The sequence below is a fragment of the Halichoerus grypus genome, chromosome 15, assembly GCF_964656455.1.
Source record: "Halichoerus grypus chromosome 15, mHalGry1.hap1.1, whole genome shotgun sequence".
Lineage (NCBI taxonomy): Eukaryota > Metazoa > Chordata > Mammalia > Carnivora > Phocidae > Halichoerus > Halichoerus grypus.
Window position 1 is genome coordinate 4,280,923 of NC_135726.1, and position 18,347 is coordinate 4,299,269.

The following is an 18,347-nucleotide window of genomic DNA, read 5'->3' on the forward strand; positions in this document are numbered from 1 at the left end:
CAGAGTTTTAACGGCCTTTTTTTTTTTAAGTTCTGGATCGAGATATGGCCCATTTCCAGGCCTCCAAAAGTTCCCCCTCCTCTACTCATATCAGTTGAGCTATTTTATGATTCATGATTCTCCTTGACTGAGCACATTATTCTTTCAGACTCTTTCCTGTTCTATCTAGACCCGCCCCGTCACCAGCCTCACGGGGCTGCTGAGCACTTGAGGTTTGGCCCGTCTGCACTGCTTTGTGCTGTACGTGTAAAATGTGCACTGGGTTTCGAAAACTTCCTACACAGAAACGAACGTGGAGGGTCCCATTAATGATTTTGTATGTTGGTTACATGTTAAAATGGCAGCATTTTGGATCTGTAAAGTTAGATAAAAATCCTATGAAAATTGCTATCACCAGGTTCTTTTTTACTTTTTTTCAACGTGGTTGCTAGAAAGTGAAAAATTCCCTATGTGTTAGCATTGCTCTGGGCCCTGTCTCCTTCTGACAACTGCGGCCTTTGGTATCACCTGCCTCTGCCCTGTAGGCATTTGGTGACAGCGGGAAGGTGCTAGGGACAGTGGCTAAGGGTAGAGGTGTGAGCAAAGGCGGGTGGTGGTCGGTCCCTGCTCAGATGTGCTCTTTGTGGTTCTCAGCTGTGGGCTGGTCCTTATGCAGGCTCCTTCCCGTCTGGTGTGTTGCTCCCAGGTTGGGGGTCCGGCTGCCTACAGAGCTGGTTTTGCTGTTTCTGCCTCTTTTTGAAATGTCACAATGAAGCCCACTCCCTGGGGGCGCTGGTGTTCACCCTGCCAAGTGCAAGGTCCCTTCTGAGGATTGCTGGAAGGAACCGAGATGGGGAAGGGAGGGGTCGATGTTGAGCTGGGTTTTGGCTGACTCAGACCTTTTGGGGACTTTTTGTAGCATCCACACCCTGAGGGGAAGTGTCAGTTCACCTTCGAAGCCTCTGGGGGTGCTGAGCATCCTGTGTGGGGGCGGCCCCTCCACATGTCTCCACCCCCTCCCACTCCTTTGGCCCCCTGGAGGGCGGATGCTGCTCCCATAATGAGAAGGTGAGGTTGCCTCTCTGTGTACTTTTTTTGATATAATCATTTTTTGCCTCACCTTTTGGTTTTTAAATCATGTCTCTGGTATCTAGCATAGAGTTTGGGGGGGGTGTTTTTTGATAGTCTAAGACATAGCTGTTTTGGGGGATAATTTTGCTCGTTTACATTTATTGTTATGTTACGTTTTTACTAGATTCTGTTATTCTGGATTGCTCCTTATTTTGGCTGTGATTTGATTTCCCATATGCTCGTGGTTTTCAGTTGGACTCTGCCTAGCTCCGTGCACAGTTTCACTGTACATTTCTTAGTGCCTTATCAAACTTCTTGTTAATCTAAATCTCCTAATGGCTAACAGACATGAGCAGGAGTGTTCTTATTTCTTTTGTCACCATATATAGCTATCACACAGCAGGGGAACTTTGCACTTCCTGCTAGAGGCATCTCGAGCTGTTGGCTTCCTCCTCCTCTGCTCTCTACCCCTCCCCCCACTGCCACTGGGGCTCAGGTTGAGAAACACGTTAATTCTCGGTTCCCCTTCCTGGCCCATACGTCCAACTTGTGTTCACTCACTATACTGAGGACAGACACCGATGCTTAAAAGCACAGGATGGTGGATGGGAATAGAAAGGGTCAGAAGGATGTTTGGTCATTCTGGGCTAGTTACACAATCTCTTCAAGCCCAACCCCGTGGGTCTTATCTTAAAAAAAAAAAAAAAAAGCTAACATGCTGAGGGAGGATTAAGTGAGATGTATGAGGCTGCACCTGGCACATGAGTTGCTTGACAAATATTAACCTTCCCCTCTCCCCTCCCTGTTAGAATCTTAGTGGCTTGGTATGGCAAATGGTTTGTCTTTATACTGTGAAACTTGACCTTGAGTGTTCTCTTGGTTTACTCATTCTTCTTGGAGGCATGGTGACTTTTTTTCTGTAGTCTTTTTTTTTTTTAATTGAAGTGAAATTCACATAACATAAAATTAGCCATTTTAAATTATACGATTCATTGGCATTTGGTACATTCACAGTGTTGCGCAACCACCATCCCTATCTAGTTCCCAAACGTTTTCATCCCCCCTACCCAGGAGAAAACCCGTCCCCATTAGAACTCATCCCCTATTCCCCATCCAGTCCCCGGAAACCACAAATCTACTTCCTGTTTCTGTGGATTTACCTTTTCCAGACATTTCATGTAAAGGGAATGATACGGTACGTGATCTTATGTCTGGCTTCTTTCATTCAGCATGATGGTTTTGAGACTCATCCATGATACTGTGTATCAACAACTCATTCCTTTTTATGGCTGAGTAATATTCCATCATGTGGACAGACCATAATTTATTTACCTGCTCTTCTGCCCACGGACATCTGGGTGGTTTCCACTTTTGGGCTGTTATGAATAATGCCCCTGTGAATATTCGTGTACAAGTGTTTGTGGGGATGTGTGCTTTCATTTCCCTTGTGTAGATCTCTAGGGGTAGAGTTGCTGGGTCATCTTAAAGCGTTTTAAGAATTAAGTTTGCCATGGGCACCTGGGTGGCTCAGTTGGTTAAGCGACTGCCTTCGGCTCAGGTCATGATCCTGGAGTCCCTGGATCGAGTCCCACATCAGGCTCCCTGCTCGGCAGGGAGTCTGCTTCTCCCTCTGACCCTACTCATGTGTTCTCTCTCATTCTCTCTCTTTCAAATAAATAAATAAAATCTTTAAAAATATATATATAAAAAAAAAAGAATTAAGTTTGCCAACGTGTGACCGTGTCTGGTACCCATAGGTGCTTAATAAATGGTGGTCATTGTTTACACTATTTCCTTGTGGATTTTTTGTGTGTGTGTGTATGGATGATTTTCTGACCTTCAGACATGTTATTCGTATTTTGGTAAATTTCTGTGTTTTCTTCTCTTTCACCATCCTTGTTTGGTGAAGTCTCGTGATCCACATATCAAAATAACTGTTGATTCTTCGTGGCTCAGAGTTCTCAGATAAGCCAGATCACCTGCCTCACGCGTTCACGCCACAGGCATTTATTGAGTACCTCACATGGGCCAGGCCCGGGGGAACTTATGGTGAAGTCTGTGCGCTCCGAGGGAGGACAGTGTCTGCACCGATTCAGCTCATCACTGTGGCTGAAACCCACCTTGGTGCAAATGTTCACACCATGGAAATGAGCACAAGCTTCTGTTCAGGACTTGCCCCCACCCCTCGTTTTGGAACAGCCTGATATTAAACACTTCCCAGCACACCCGCCTGTCTTTCCGGCCTCTTCTCCTATTATTCTGACAGGTTGGTCTTTCACAGACCAGGAAGCTAAGGCACAGAGAGTTGAAGGAACTTGCCCAAGGTCACACAGCCAGAAAATGACAGCGCAGCATTCGAGCCCAGTCTGACCTTGGCCCATCACCTTGGTCGGGACTACACTGTATCCTGACTTCACCCATTTCCTGATCTCCAGTCACGGTTTTTCCTCTTCTTGCCAAACCACGCTGCCACCAAATTTTCATTTTGATCATTTCTTAGTATTTTGGGTGCCAGGACTTTCTGGTGTGTTTTCTGAGCAACACTTTGATCCTGTCCCTTCTTCACGGGAACTCTGTGTTTTATTTTGTTCTTGCAGAATTTTGCTAAAGAGTTTGTGATCAGCGATCGGAAGGAGCTGGAGGAAGATTTCATCAAGAGCGAGCTCAAGAAGGCGGGGGGCGCCAATTACGACGCACAGACGGAGTAACCCCAGCCCTTCCCCTGCCCCTTGCAATGTCATCCGCCTGCTCCCCGGGGAAGGGGACCGCGGCCTCAGCCACCAGCCCGCCAGCCCACCAGGGACAGGAGACGCCGTGCGAGGCCACGCGCGCCACCCTGTCTGCGGCTCGTCTCCCCTTCCCTGCTTCCCTCCCGACCCCCCTGCGCCCTATCTCCCGAAGCTCATGGAACATCTTTCTTTTATCTCCTTTTCCTTCTCCCCCTCTTGCTTGTTCTAAGGAAAAATCATTTTGATGCCAAGGCCACGCACATCACCAAGATCTGAGGCTCCTGTGGTGCCCCCTTTTTTTGGCATTCTCTTACACTGCATCCCGCCTGGCCTCTCCCGCCACCAGCTCGCGTCGCCTGGGGGTCTGGGCCGCCGTCTGGTGTCCGTGGCGCCCGCCTGCTTGGTGGAGGAGGCCGCTGTGCCCGTCGGGGGGCCGCCTTCGCCAGCACACACGTCGATCCCATGCATCAGGCTCAGACCACCCCCACCCCCGAGCGTGCTCCGGGGTCCCTCATCCCCCGATTCAGAGTTGCCTAAGCTATGCATCCGTCCAACGGGGACGGTGCTCGGCAGTGAGACGCTCAGGCCTGACTCCGACCCAACGGAAGAGAAAAAATTTGCCTTAATAGTTGCCCAGCTGTGGCTTGGGCACACGGTCTGGAGTGGCTCATTCCTACCCTTGGGCTTGAGGTCTCATCGCAGCATGGAGTGGGGGCACGGGGCCGAGTCCAGTGGGGACGAGGAATCTTTCAGAGTTCCCTTCAGGGGCTCCCCCGGTGAGGACGCCTGGGAGGGAGGCCAGGGTGCACAGCGGGAATTCAGGTAGAACTGGGGGCCGATTTCTCGCTTTCGGGGAGGCCCTCTGCGCCGGGGGGGGCAGCTCTGCCACTAAGCGGGTCCCTGCCCTCGTGGCACGAGAAGGTCTGTGGTGTTCCTCCCGGGTGGGCACCACGCGTTCAAAAGGATTTTTTTTTCCCAGAGAAAGATGAGATTGGCTTGGTTCTTCATGAGCACAGTTTGTGTTGTTCTTTTTCTTCTTTTCCTTGCTCATTTCATTTGGGGGTAGGAAATCTGTGCTGTCTTGGGGTTGTGAAGAACATCTGCCCTCAAACAGTTTACAGAAATAAATTTTTTTTTGTTTTTCAAAAAACAGGTTTGTCTGGCGTGTGTGAAAACGCTGCTTTCTTGACTTACACATGAAGGCCGCTGTCATACTCAAATCTAACAGACATTCGTGGTGTCACTGGGGGCGAGGCACATTCATATTCTGTTGCTTATTTAATTTTTCACAACAACCTGAAGAAAAAGGTGCCGCTTGTGTCCCTGTTTTATGGAAACTGAGGCTCGGGGAGACAGAGTGAGTCCCTGAGGCTGCCCAGCTAGCAAGTGCAGAGCTGGGATTCGAACCCAGGTCTCCCCGTGCCCCTGGCGCTGTAGCTGGGACGGTGACGTGGTGCGGGACTGTGGGATCTCCCGAGTGGCCAGAATCCTCCACTCCATCTTCAGGAAAAGCTGAGAGAAAGCAGCCTTTCTGGGGTTTTTCTAGAGCTCAGAAACTGGACTTGCAGCACGCCAGCCCGGTGGAAACCCAGAATCAGGCTGGAGGAGTCTCAGACATACAGACGACCGGGCGTGAGGAGCTGAGTGTGGGGTGGGGATGGGGCACACCCCGAAATCAGAGTGGGAAGGAGCCCTGCTAGGTGTGGGCAAGGCTGCCCTCCAGCCCACCCCCAGCCACGATTGGGTGCCAATTCCTCCCCCTCCCTCTGCTTGCAGCTCTGTGGCTTCAGGCAAGTTAGTTAACCTCTCTGGGCCTCAGGTTCCTCGTCTGCAGAATCAGCAGCAGTGGTACCTGCTGGGATGGGTCGCAAGGCAGAAGGGGCAGCGAGGATCAGGACGATGTCCCGTAGGGCCTCAGGTCTCCTTATGTCAGGCCCATCACTAGGTCTTGCTAGCTGTGCATGCCCCAGATTTTTCCTACACCCAGAACAGAGGGAGCCAAACTAGGTCTCCGGCTTTGTAGCATGTGGGTTTTAGTTCTGGTCAGAGAACTCGGGACAATTACAGGTAAGGATAAGCGCCTTCTGGAAGAAAAGCCAGGCTCTGGGAGGGAACATTGTAAAGACACTGGGCTTGGTCAGAGGCATCAAGGAGGGCTTCCCTGAGGAGGTGACACCACCTGGGACCTGAAGGAGAGGAGCAGTGAGGTGGGCAAAGGGTGGGGGTGGGGGGACAAGGGGACTGTGGACAAAGGCTCCATGGGGATGTTTGCTCCGGGCAAGAGCAAAGAGGGTGAAGCTGGGTTTATGGGTCAAGGAGCTGGGTTTGAATCTAAAGTAGCAGCTCAGGCCTTTGCTGGGATTTCAGAGGGCACCTGATGGGATTGTGAGGTCTTTGAGGGCAGAGAGAGGCCCTGCCTCTGCATGTCTTTATCCTTGTAACCAGCACCGAGTAGGTATCGGGTAACATTGCCTAGAACTACCTCCACCCGCTGCCCTCTGGGCCGGCCCTGAGCCCTGAGCCCTGACGGAGGGGTTGGGGATGGAGCTCTGGGGACTCAAGTCTCTGCTTAGATGCGTTCTGAATTACTTTACCTGGTCATTCAACACGTGCTCCAGATTACCCAAAATCAAAGGATGTACAACCACCACCATCTTATTTTGCCCTTGATTTTGTGAGGCAGGAATTTAGGAAGCGCTCGGTGAGGTGGTTCTCACTGGCAGGGGTCTCATTTGGTTGAGGTCAGATCCACTGGTCGGACGTCCTGGTTGCTGGCATCTGGTGCAGGTGGTTGTCCAGCAGCTCAGTGGGGTGTGGATCTGAGCACCCAGCACGGCCTCCCCCTCTGGCCCGGCGGGGTCAGGGTTGTGGACCTCTTCCCCCGGAGCAAGCGTCCCCGAGGACCCGGGGGAGGCTGTATGGCCTCTGAACCTCAGAAGTCCCATGGCAGCATTTCCACGAGACCCTACTGGGGAAGGGGTCATGAGCTCCCCAAGTTCAAGGGGAGGGGACACTGACCTCACCTTTCAGTGGGGGGAGTGCCAAGGCATGTGTGACCTTGTTTGTGGCCAGGCATGCTGCCAGGGCTGGGGCACCCTCCTGCTCAGGGGCTGACATAGGTGGGGGTGGGACAGAGGCGACCCCGATCGTTGCCCTCGTGTCTCTGTGCCCTCCCGGGAGGTCGCAGCTCCTAGCTGATTGATCCTTGGGGGAGGCTTCTGTTTCTCCGCTTTACCCGGGCTCCTGATGGATGTTGACTCTCCAGGGGGCTTTGCGAGGCTGGAAGGAGCTCAGCCCCGGGTGCCACCCTGCTGGGAGCAGGCCCCCTGCTGCCCCCGTCCCAGGACAGGTGGTCCTCATCACAGTCACTCGCCACTTCCTGGTCCCCATTTGTCAGTGAGCTGCAGAAGAGAGGCCAAAACAGGAACCGAAAGGTCCGCTGTGAAGAGGGGACCACCTGGGCCAGGAGGCAGCTCTACGCTCAGGCCGAGTCGGGTTGGAAGTGGCCGGTTCCTTCACCCTCTGAGCTCCAGTCTCCTCTCAAAGCCAGGACCGTGACCACGGTACTTCTCTGTCTTAGCCGGACTGCTACGCACAATACCGCAGGCTGAATGCTTATAAACAGAGGTTTGCTTCTTCCAGTCTGGAGGCCATGAGTCCAAGGTTGGGGCACCAGTGTGGTCAGCTGAGGGCCCTCCCCTGGTTCCCGCGGTGTCCGCACCTGGAAGGAGTGAGGGAGCTCCATGGGGTCTCCTTTACAAGGACGAATCCCATTCCTGAGGGCTCTACATGCACGACCCTTTCACCACCCCACCCCCCCGCTGAGGTCCCACCTCCTAACACCATCACACTAGGCCTTAGGATTCCACCATGTGTATGTGGGGGACACACACATTCAGACCACACTGTTCCCTCACACACTTCCAGGACAACAAATGAGATGGACCGCGCCAACAACGCAGCACGAGGATATTCTCTACGTATTATGATGGCCACTCTTTAAGTGGTTCCAGAAGACCATCCTTGCTCTGGGGAAGGGCTGGGCTGTGAGCCGCTTCCAGCCTGACACCAAGGCAGTGACAGAGCATCTAGATCCTTCTATCCCTGCTGGTTAGTGCCACTGTCCAGGGTCCCACCATTATAGCTCTGGGTCTGGCGTGGAAGAGAACACAAATGCCTTCTGTGGTGTGTTTTACCAGAGCAGGCTGACACCTGGATGGGGCTTGAGAGGGGCTCCTGGCCGCCCCCGGTGGGGGGAGGGGCTCCCGGCCGCCCCGGTGGGGGGAGGGGCTGGCGCTGGGAGCCAGCAGAGGCGAAGTGGAAGGGATCCAATCGCAGCTCCACCACTCAGAGGCAGGATCTTAGGCAGGACACTTCACCTCCCTATGGAGTAGCCAGGGCAAGGCATATGGCTAGGCTGAAGTTCAGTGGGGCAGGGATATATCACCAAATATTTGTGAACAGAAACACAGTCCACCACACACCCCTAGTAAGTGAGGCAGGATTTGAACCCAGGGAGTCCGTTTTTAAAAAAGATTTATTTATTGAGAGAGAGAGCACAAGAGCGAGCGGGGCAGAGGGAGAGGGAGAGAGAATCCCAAGCAGGTTCCAAGTCCAGCTTAGGGCCCGATGCGATGCAGGTCTTGATCTCACGACCCTGAGATCACAACCCTGAGATCATGACCCTGAGATCATTGGACGCTTAACCGACTGAGCCACCCAGGTGCCGCAGGTCGTCCTAAGCAGCTTCTCATTAGCCCCCGCTGCGGGTCTGCCACTCAGGAATGAATGAGTGAGCACCAACCTTCTGCCCAATGAAAGTGACTGATTGGCCTCACCTGGCTCCGCAGAACCTCACGGGACAGAGGCCGCAGGACACCACGAAGAGTTGGGAGGAATCCCGCCACACCTGTGCTCGCTCAAGACTTGGAGGGATCTCGTGTGTGAGCCTGCCTGGCACCTGCTATTGCCCTCAGCACCCACGCACCTCCCAGCCCAGAGCAGCCCGGGCGCCTCCAAGACTCGCTTTATGTTTGATTGTAAGTTCTTAAGTCATAAAACTAAAAGACATTTTTAGAACTTATTTCTTTCCAACATTATGCTTTAATTTCAGGCCTTTCCTTGCCCATCAGAAAAGCTCATCCTAAATTTAGAAGAGAATTTTGCTCCCCAGACTGCAGCTCCGTATCAGCCCTTTGCTAACACCCCCCCCCCCCAGGAGTGCCTCCTGGCCCTGGGGTCAAGTCTAAGCTTCCGGGGAACAAGGGGCCAGGAGGCCTTGTTGGTTTCTCAGACCAGGACTCTGTGCATTTCCCTCCCTGGACCCCTGATCCAGTCATCCTTCACTCTGTCCCTCTAGACAGCGACTGGTCTCTGCTCTGATCTGCTTCTTCTAGAAGGTCCCCCCACACTCTGTCATGGGCTAAATGGCGGTCCCCAAAGACACATCCGTGTTTGGCCATAAGGTCTTTGAGATGAAATTAAGTTAAAGGATCTTCAGATGAGATCATCCTGGATTTAGGATGGGCCCTGAATGCAATGGCAGGTGGTCCTTGTAAGAGAAAGCAGAGGGAGACTCGAGACAGAGGCACAGAGGAGGAGGCCGGGTGAAGACGGAGGCAGGGATCGGAGGAGGGACACCTGAAGCCCCAGCAGCTGGGGGGCGGGCCAGCAGTGTCCTCCCTGGAGCCACCCGCGTCTGGAGCTTGGGCCACACCTTGATTTCAGACCTCTGGCCTCCAGAGCTGTAAGAAAAGACATTTCTCTTGTTTTCAGCCCCCTGTCGTCGGTGGTCAGAGTTATAGGAGCCCAGGATACTTCCTTATATTATTTGCTTCTCCCCATCCCCCACTAACCGTGACCCTCTCCAGGGCGGGGACGGTCTCCCCAGTGCCTCTCACATAGTAGGTGCTCAGTCAACAATCGGTGTTCGGCGCACTGGAACAGGGCGGGCCTTGCCCTGCTTTCCAAGCCAAACATAGAACCCAGACCTGCTCCCACTGGGTCAGATCTGTTCTGCGCCCAACTGGGCAAAGAGGCGGAGAGGGGGGGTCCCGGCTTCCTCATCTGGGAACTGGCTCCCTCCTGCCTCTGGCTCTGTCCCCAGTCGGCCCCTGGAGGACGAGGACATACCTTATGTATCTGTCTACCTATCTGGTGCACCGGTCCAGCTCCTCGGCCTCCAGGGGCTTCCAACCATCCCCTATGCTCCTCCCTTTTAATTGTCTCTGGAGGGGCCTTAAGATACCACTAGAGAGACTGGAGCGCACCCCAGGGCTGGGGCAGGTGGGGGACCTTGGCTCCCTCTGGGTGGGGCAGAAGGGGCAGGGGCAGCACATATGCCCTGAGGCCAAGAGCCCTACCAGTCATTCTGCGGAGACTTGCAGACTAGGAGCCTGGGGAGGAGGCTGGCTGGGACCTGGAGCAGGGAGCTCCATCCCTGGTCTGGGGGCGGGGGGAGAGGTGCTGCCCTGCAGCTGGGGGATATGGGAGAAAAGAGGCCGCTTTGAACGGAGAGCTAACTTGGCCATGGGTTATTTTGTCAATTCAAGAGAGCTAGGGCAGACTTCGACATGTTCTTGGGTTGGCTTATCCCAGCAGTTCCCGAGTGTGAGGTCACTGCTGAGGATCTGCCAAGCCGTGGTGGCATGCACAGGCAAAACATAATGGGATTATGCCCATAAATCCCAAAGCATCAAGGTGGGTGTAAAAGGCAATTTGCGAAATGATAAGGCTGTGGAATGATTACACCGGAGCTAAATTTTCAATGAGACGATATATCGGTTGTGAATATATACATACAAGCAAAAGTACCTCGAGTGCTGGGAGAAGGGGTGCTGAGTCCCGGGGAGGGAGGCGGCGTCGGAGTGAGACTAGCTGCATGTCTTTGCTTTCATTTATTTTTAAAAGAGTTGAAGAAAATACGATAAAAGTAGGCATCTGTGTTATGGGCGGGTGGGGATTTGTTAGATTAGTTTTTTCTATTTTCCTGTCTGTTTGGAATACAGACGTTGAGACAGATTTTAAAACAAAGAATTCACAGAGCGCACCCAGCAAGGCAGGGAGGACACGTCAGACTTCTCACCTGGAACAGGTGACTTTAGCTGAAATAGAACTGACGGCCGAGTCCGGGGAAGCGAAGGGACGAAGCGAGAAGCCTGTTTACGGAGGTCTAACCAGGAGCCAAGCAGGCGGATTGCTGCCCAGTGGTGTGAGTTTTGAGTTTGAAGATCCAAACACCAACTGAAAGGAGGCTGGTTGCTGTTGAGACCCACACTGTTGGTCTGAAAGATCGAGAGGAAGAATGTCTCCAGAGGCTCCCAGCACCCTCTGCCAGGCTGTCTCTCCCAACTCTGGGGGGGATTGCTGCTTCTGGCTCTGCTCCGTGTCACCTCCAGAAGGCAGAGGCTTGTTTCTGCAGCTGCCCGGGTCTGCCGGCTCCTGGCATGGTGCCTGGCATACATTCGGAGCCCGGTGACTACTCAGCAAATAGGTGCCACCTAAAAGGGCTTGTACCTCAAAGGGTGTCCCCAGACAGGCCACGGCAAAACCACCCGGCATATTTGCTAAAATGCAGATAAAATTCCCACACCCCACTCACCCACCCAGTGGGCCATGATTTGGGGGAGTATCCCAGAACCTGTATTTTTTTTAAAAAGATTTTATTTATTTATTTGAGAGAGAGCGAGCACAAGCAGGTGGAGTGGGAGAGGGAGAAGCAGACTCCCCATTGAGCAGGGAGCCTGATGCGGGACTCGATCCCAGGACCCTGGGATCATGACCTGAGCTGAAGGCAGACGCTTAACAGACTAAGCCACCCAGCCGTCCCTAGAATCTGTATTTTTAGCAAGTTTGCCAAGTAATTCTTAGCTACTCTAATGAGAAAGTCTTTGCTGAAGTAGAACCTAATGATGGCTTTTCCTGGTGGTTCATAATGTGTAGGGTCTGGGCCTGCATTAGCATCACCTGGAAGTATGGTGAAGGCAAATTCCACGAGCCTGGTCCCTGGGCGGTGGAGTCACGGACGGGGGGTGGGCAGGAAGTCTGCATCCAAACACTCAGGGCAATGTGGATGCAGGTTTGGGTTTGGGGACCACTATTTTTGACCATAAAAAGAAACTTTGATTGCATTTCAGAAGAATTTTTGAAATAAAACATTTTCCATTTTGTTAAGTATTACTTGCCATCATCAGGACATTTAGAGAACAGAGATTAAGAAGACAAAGATCAGGGGCGCCTGGGTGGCTCAGATGGTTGAGCATCTGCCTTCAGCTTGGGTTGTGATCTTAGGGTCCTGGGATGGAGCCCCATAACGGGCTCCCTGCTCAGTGGGGAGCCTGCTTCTCCTTTTCCCTCTGCTATTCCCCCTGCTTGTGCTCTCTTGCTCTCTCTGTCAAATAAATAAAATCTTAAAAAAAAAAAAAAAGACAAAGATCAAAATGATCTGATCTTCCACCTCCCAGAGGTGGTTGTTGTAACTGTTGTCACATTTAGGGATATAGTCTTTCACTTTAACTGAGAATATACATTTTATTTTCAAAAACTGAGATTACACTCTGTTGATGTTTTTGTAACCCGCTCTTTCCACCTGCTAATATATGGTGAGGGCTTTTTCACATCCGTGAAAACTGCTAGAGTCGTGGTGTTTGTCTTCTCCTGGATGGTTGTACAATCATTAGTTTAGTCAAACATCTATGGCTGGATATTTCGAGTTGGGATTGGCAAGCTGGTGACCCACCAGCCAGATTTGGCCCCTCTGTCACAGTTGGACTGCACAGTTTGCCAATGCACAACTGCAGAGAGCGCTGTTCCCTTGAATTTACACAATACAGGTGACCCCAGAGCAGTGCATGACCTGCACAATGGTACTCAGAAGCCCCATCCCAAATTTTGAATTGGCCATCAATGTCTAAAAATGGTAAGATTTCACATAAAAACCCAGCTCTTGACTGTTCTTGACAAATCCAAAGAAGATCTGTAACACTGGGATCACATTCTTGCTGGGCTGGGAGGGGCTGGGACTGAGATGAGTGCCCATATGGATTGGGGGGCGGTGCACTTTCCAGGGCCCTACAGCCCCCAGTGTTTGGTTAATCCCCTGCTACCCTTTTACAAAAACTCCTCCATGTTAACAGTCTGATTCCTGTAAGCATCCGAGTTTGCCACCCCAGGATGCCACTTTTAAATATTTGTTGAATGAATGAAGGAATCCCTCTTCAAAGCCACACCAGGCTGGAAGCAGAAGATGCTTCCTATATTTCATTGAAATAGCCCAGATGGGGAGTTGCTATGGCAACCCTGGGACCATATTGCGGGTTGCCTCAAGAGCGATCACAGAGTATCCTCCAAGAAGCAGCACCCCCCACCTCTCCGACCCCGTGGGTAGTCACTTTCAGCTCAGCGAAGGTTCCAGCTGCTGTGTAATAGGGGAAGCAGGCTTGCTTTCAGAGCAGAATGTTAGCTCTGAAAGGGAGCCCCAGGGATCATTTAGTTCTGTAGATTCTGGCTCCTCCCTGACAAAGGATTCCTTTTATTGTTTATGGCCCCATGCATCCCATATTTTGGAACAATTGTCTGCCAAACAAACTGCATTTAGGAAGCACAGATTTGTTTTCTCCTTTAAAAAGAAAATCGAAGATGAATTGTGGTAGCTCCAATGTCACATCGTTAATTAAATGTCATATGGTTAAATAAATGGGTTCTTATCCTGTCTCTGCCATTCACTTGCTGTGTGACCTCAGGCAAGTTACAAGACTCCTCTGGGCCTGTTTCATCACCTTTTAAATAATAGCACAGTCCCCGTCCTTAAAGTTTGCTGTAAAATATCTGATACACAGTGATGCATGAAACGCTCAGCACAGAGCTTGGCTAATAATGGCAGCCCCTGGATACAGAATGGCCAATACAACTTGGATGATCAACAATAATCAGAGTGTGAGCTTCGCAGGAGTTAATCTTTGTAGCCACACCAAGGCTAAAGCAGAGAAACCTGACCCCCACCACTATACTTAAGGACCCCTGGGGTCATCTAAGAAACCTAAACTGGGGGCCGTGGCGAAGTTCTTGCCTCTGGGGCTGGGAACCCGACTCCCAGGCCCCTGGCTGGATCCTTGACCTCCTGCGGCATGTTGTCCCCCCTCCTGGGTAAGGATCCTTGGAGTCAGCATAGGTTCTAACTTCGTTGAAAAGTTAAAAATGAATTCCCCAAACTCTCTTGCCATAGGGTTCTGGTGTGCCAGTTAGATGTGCTCACGTGAGATTTGGAAGGTGGGGGGACATGGAGCTGTGTCTCTTTGGCCTGTTTCCTCTTGGCCCCAAGGTCATCGGGATGCTGGTGTTGGGTTCCCAGCTCTATGGGTACCTGTCTCGAGGGAGGTGCAGGGCAGCTGTGGGGGCTCTCAGCCCCGGGCTGCAGCTTTAAGGGTGTGTCCTTCACTCGATGGTCTCTTCCACAGCTTTCTGATGCTCAGTCCTCCGAAGTGTGGCAGTTCCCGTGGCAGCTCCCCGGGCAGGTCAGTCCTGCGGCCTCTGGGGGTCCTGACTGTGGCCATTGCTTCTGTAAGCACCTGATACCTTGTACCAACTTTCTGCCAGAAATACTTAGAATCTTTTCTACTTTCTGCCCTGAGCCTGACTCATGCCTCCCGGGGTCCCCCATCCCTGCCGGCCACCTGGTGTACGTACACCTGCCCTGACCTTCCAGGACTAGCTTGGTCTTGCCTCCCAGCCTGACTCCGATCTCCGGCTGCTGCTCACCTCCAGTGTAGACAACCCGCTTCAGCCCGCCGCCCACCTGTGCAGAGGCATTTGGTCCCTGCTCCTGGAGAAGAACACTGTGCCGGGGGAATGGTTCCAGGTTCTCACCACACTGATTTCTGGAATCTCTCACTTAGCAATGAATAAGTTCAAGAGTCACTAAGGAGTATTTCAAAGCTAAAAAGAAAGAGCCTGGCTTGAAAAGGATGCCCAGGGTCATCACATCAAAGGGCCTGTGGGGGTGGACCAGTTTTCCTTTACGTGCCTTAAAAATGTGGAAATTAAACTGGTGACTACTTCATGAGCTTTTTCTTATTAATGCTTTAATCTTTTTTAACTACAAAAGTAACAGATATCCCATGTAACGAATTCTAGTAGTTCAGAAGTATATAAAATAAGAAAAAAGTCTGGAAGGATATAGACCAGACTATGAAAGGTCTGCAGCTCAACACCTGTGTTCTTCCAGACTTTGTGCGCACGTGCACGCGCAAACACAAACACACGGGCGTGCCTAGATATAATTTTCTTGATAAAATGAAATTATGTGTAAGTGAAATGGTACACATCTGTGAAATTTTACTTATATATATATATGTCTAGTTCTGCAATGTGCTCTTTTCCCTTGATGCGTCACGGGAAATGTTTGTCAACAGCTTGCATAGATGATCTCCTTTTATTTAAATTCTTTGTGTTCGAGATCGTGGAGGTATCGTAGTTGACTGAAGAAGTCCCCCATCGATGGACACGGTGGCAGGCAGAATTCTCTGACGACCCCCAGTGACCCACTGGGGTATCCCTTGCCCCTGAGTGTGGAGGAATGACCAATAGGAAGGGGTCTCACTCGCGGGCTTGGGGCCTGTTTCACATAATGATTTTAAGAAAGGGACCTTATCCTCGGTGGGCCTGACCTGAAAAGGATGGGGCCTCCCTGGCGGGGACATTCAAAGTATGAGAGGGTTTGGTGTGAGGGAGATGTTCCATTGCTGGGGGGCGGGTGGCTGAGAGAGGCTCCTGGCCTATGGGCAGCAAGAAGATGAGGATCTCAGTTATAAAGCCACGAGGAAGCGCACCCTGGGGAAGCCCTGTGCTTGTCTGCACGCCCCCCTTTCCCCACACCCCCCCAGCCCTGGAGAGGATGCCTTTTTTTTTTTTATTGAGGTAAAATACACATAACATAAAATCTACCATTTTAACCATTTTAAAGTGAACAATTCAGTGGCATTACACACATTCACAACAGTATGCAACGACCAGCACTGTCTAGTTCCAGAAATTTCCATCACCCCAAAAGAACACCTCCTACCCATTAAGCAGCCTCTCTCTACCCCCAATGCCCCCCCCCCCCAGCGCAAGGCAGCCAACTCTGCTTTCTCATTCTTATGAATCTTTTTGCTTTTTGCAGGTCGGATATGCAAACGGGTATTTATTTCAACTGCTCTGAGGCAGGATATGCACGTGGACGGAATCACAGGCTGTCTGCTCCTCAAACTCCGACTTGTGTGAGGGGCTCAACAAACAGCAGATGAGCGCATCCCTGACCCTCCGAGCCCTCCCTGCCTTCCTCGTTCCGCGGTCTGTGGCTCCTAACTGGGAGCCGCCTGCCTCTCGTCTGGCCCTCCTGTGCCCTCTCTGGGCAGGGGCAGGGGGCAGGGAAGGAGGCTGAGTGCCAAGGGGACAGCACGGAGAGGTGGGGACTGTGGCCAGGGAAGAGGTCGTGCCCTGCTTCAGAGGGCAGCTCTCGCCCCACATGGTGGTGGCCCTGTGTTCTCAGACCTTTTGATTTTCAAAAGAGGCCCCAGATTGGGATATTTAAGGAAGAGGCACCGGCGTCTTTTCCAGAAAGCACATTCTAGGTGTTCTGGACAGCGTGGAGAGGTGGGGGCGGTGGGGGGCAGGGAGCCATTTGCCCCACAGGCTGGCTCCTTTGCCAAGGGAACAAGAGGTGCGGGAATGCCCCGGACAGACACCCCCAGCTCGGTCTCCAGGCCCAGCTCGCTCCTGCCAGGCTCTTTAGAGATTCTAGAACATTCTCTCCGGCTGCCTGTATCACTGGCTGTTACCATAGCGCTGCAGCGCATCTAAGGAAAAGCAAGCCTGTGTGTGTTGCTTTCCCCGAGGAGCATCTCGAGGCCCCCTTTGGGCCCAGCACCCCCACCCCGCGTGACATGGAGATGCCCCCCTCCCCCCCAGGGGATTGTTCGCTGGATTTATGCTCACCAGGAGCAGATGCTGTGGGAGGGCTCTGACCTCCCCAGCCTGGTGCATTGTGCTGAGTTGGCCTTGGGGGCTGGGGCTGTTCCTGGGCTGAAAGAGGGAGAGAAAAACCCCACCCACCCGACCAGGCCTTTGGGAGCAGGCTGGGGGCACGCACGACAGCTGTCAGGGAGCAGGGAGGGGTCCACCCGCCGCCAGGGGAGTGCTGGAGAGTTCTGGGGGGGGGGGGCTGTGTGGGCTGCCCTCCCTGGGGCTGCCTGGCTGTGGGGGAAAATGCTGGCTTTAACAAGCCCACAGGGGCCTTAAAACCTGGCTCGGGCTTGAAAGTTTTTCTAAAAGGCTCTTCTTGACAATGGCCATTAGGCCCGAAAGTCTGCAGTCACATTAACTTAGGCTCTCAGGCTTCATTTCTGTGTGGGAAAGCGCTAGCTCGGGGCCTCCCATGCAGCCCGGGGGGCCGCCAAACCTCCATGCTGACATGGGAAACTTGGGGGGGGGTTGGGGAAGGGGAGTGAGAACGCTTCCCATGCAAGAGTGGCTACCATTTTAACCGAGGGCCTACGATGTTTGTGACAAGCACACACCGTGCTCATCTGTGAGGGCGGCGGGATTGGAAAATATGGAGGCTCAGAAGCTATTTGCCTGGGATCCCAAAGCCGAGTGGTGAAACCTGGACTTCAGGAGGAAGAAGGTACAGAGGCTGCTTGGGATAAACGTTCCCCCCTCGGGACCCTTGGCGCTGAGGACCCGACCTTGGGGACCCCTGGTGGTGAGGACCTGATCTTGGGGACCCCTGGCGGTGATGATCCACATCTCCACATCCGCAAATGCTCTGGGAACCCCGGGGAACCCACTGTAAAGACAGGACAAGATAGCTATTTAATTATTTATGATGTGCCCTTTCCGTTGAAAAAGGAACAGCTCACTCCAGAGGCCACTTTCACGGTGCCCTGGGGTTCCACTCTGAAACGCTGCTTCTGGGCTCCTGTTTCAGGGTTTCTGGTTTCCACCCTGGGATGACCTGAGGGTCCCTTCCCCTGGGGCCCCGGCTGGCCCAGGGAGGAGGCCCCACGACTCCACCTGCCGACTGAGGGCCGCACGAAGGCGACGGCCAGCCCGTCTGCCCAGCTCACGCTGTGTGGCCCTGAGGTTGTCCCTTTGCTTCTCTGGCACTCAGTGTCCCCTTGGGATGAGGTCAGTCTTCCTAAACGTGATGGATAGGAGACTGGCGACTTGGGGCAGTGACGTCAGGGCACAAGGAGGAACAATTGTCATGTTAATTGCTACATAGTCACTGGAATGTATTAAAACATACACAGACCAAAGCTCACACTTCCCTCAGCACGTCGCAGAACCACCTGCAGGGCGAGTTACAATGCAGATGGCTGGGCCCACCCCCAGCATTTCCGACCCAGGGGTCCCGAGGATCTACATTGCTAACAAGGCCTCAGGTGGTCCGGGACCGCACTTTACACCACGGACTAACAGAACACTCCCCGGGGGCCTCTGCACTTAGTGGTGTGCTGGAGCCGGCCAGAACCGGTTTACACGATCCAGCGGTGCTCACCCCCTCCCAACTCCACGTTTGGTGACCTCACA

General features: G+C 52.7%; 1 protein-coding gene and 1 long non-coding RNA gene across 3 annotated transcripts in view; both read left to right on the forward strand.

Annotated features, from left to right (window-relative positions):
* Nucleotides 1–4,929, forward strand: part of COTL1 (coactosin like F-actin binding protein 1) — a 39,295-nt gene extending 34,366 nt beyond the window's left edge. The window contains exon 4 of the mRNA XM_036104942.2: nucleotides 3,648–4,929. Within this exon, the coding sequence (XP_035960835.1) occupies nucleotides 3,648–3,758 (111 nt within the window). The 3' untranslated portion in view covers nucleotides 3,759–4,929. The remainder of the gene's footprint in view (nucleotides 1–3,647) is intronic.
* A 2,505-nt stretch (nucleotides 4,930–7,434) lies between these two features.
* Nucleotides 7,435–17,825, forward strand: LOC118543732 (uncharacterized). Of its 2 annotated transcripts, XR_013444371.1 has the most exons (4): nucleotides 7,435–8,818; nucleotides 14,234–14,336; nucleotides 15,937–16,221; nucleotides 17,304–17,825. It is a non-coding gene; the product is annotated as an uncharacterized LOC118543732 (long non-coding RNA). The 2 variants fall into 2 exon arrangements; XR_013444370.1 differs by lacking the exon at nucleotides 17,304–17,825 and having other exon boundaries at nucleotides 15,937–17,220.
* Nucleotides 17,826–18,347: the final 522 nt, after the last annotated feature.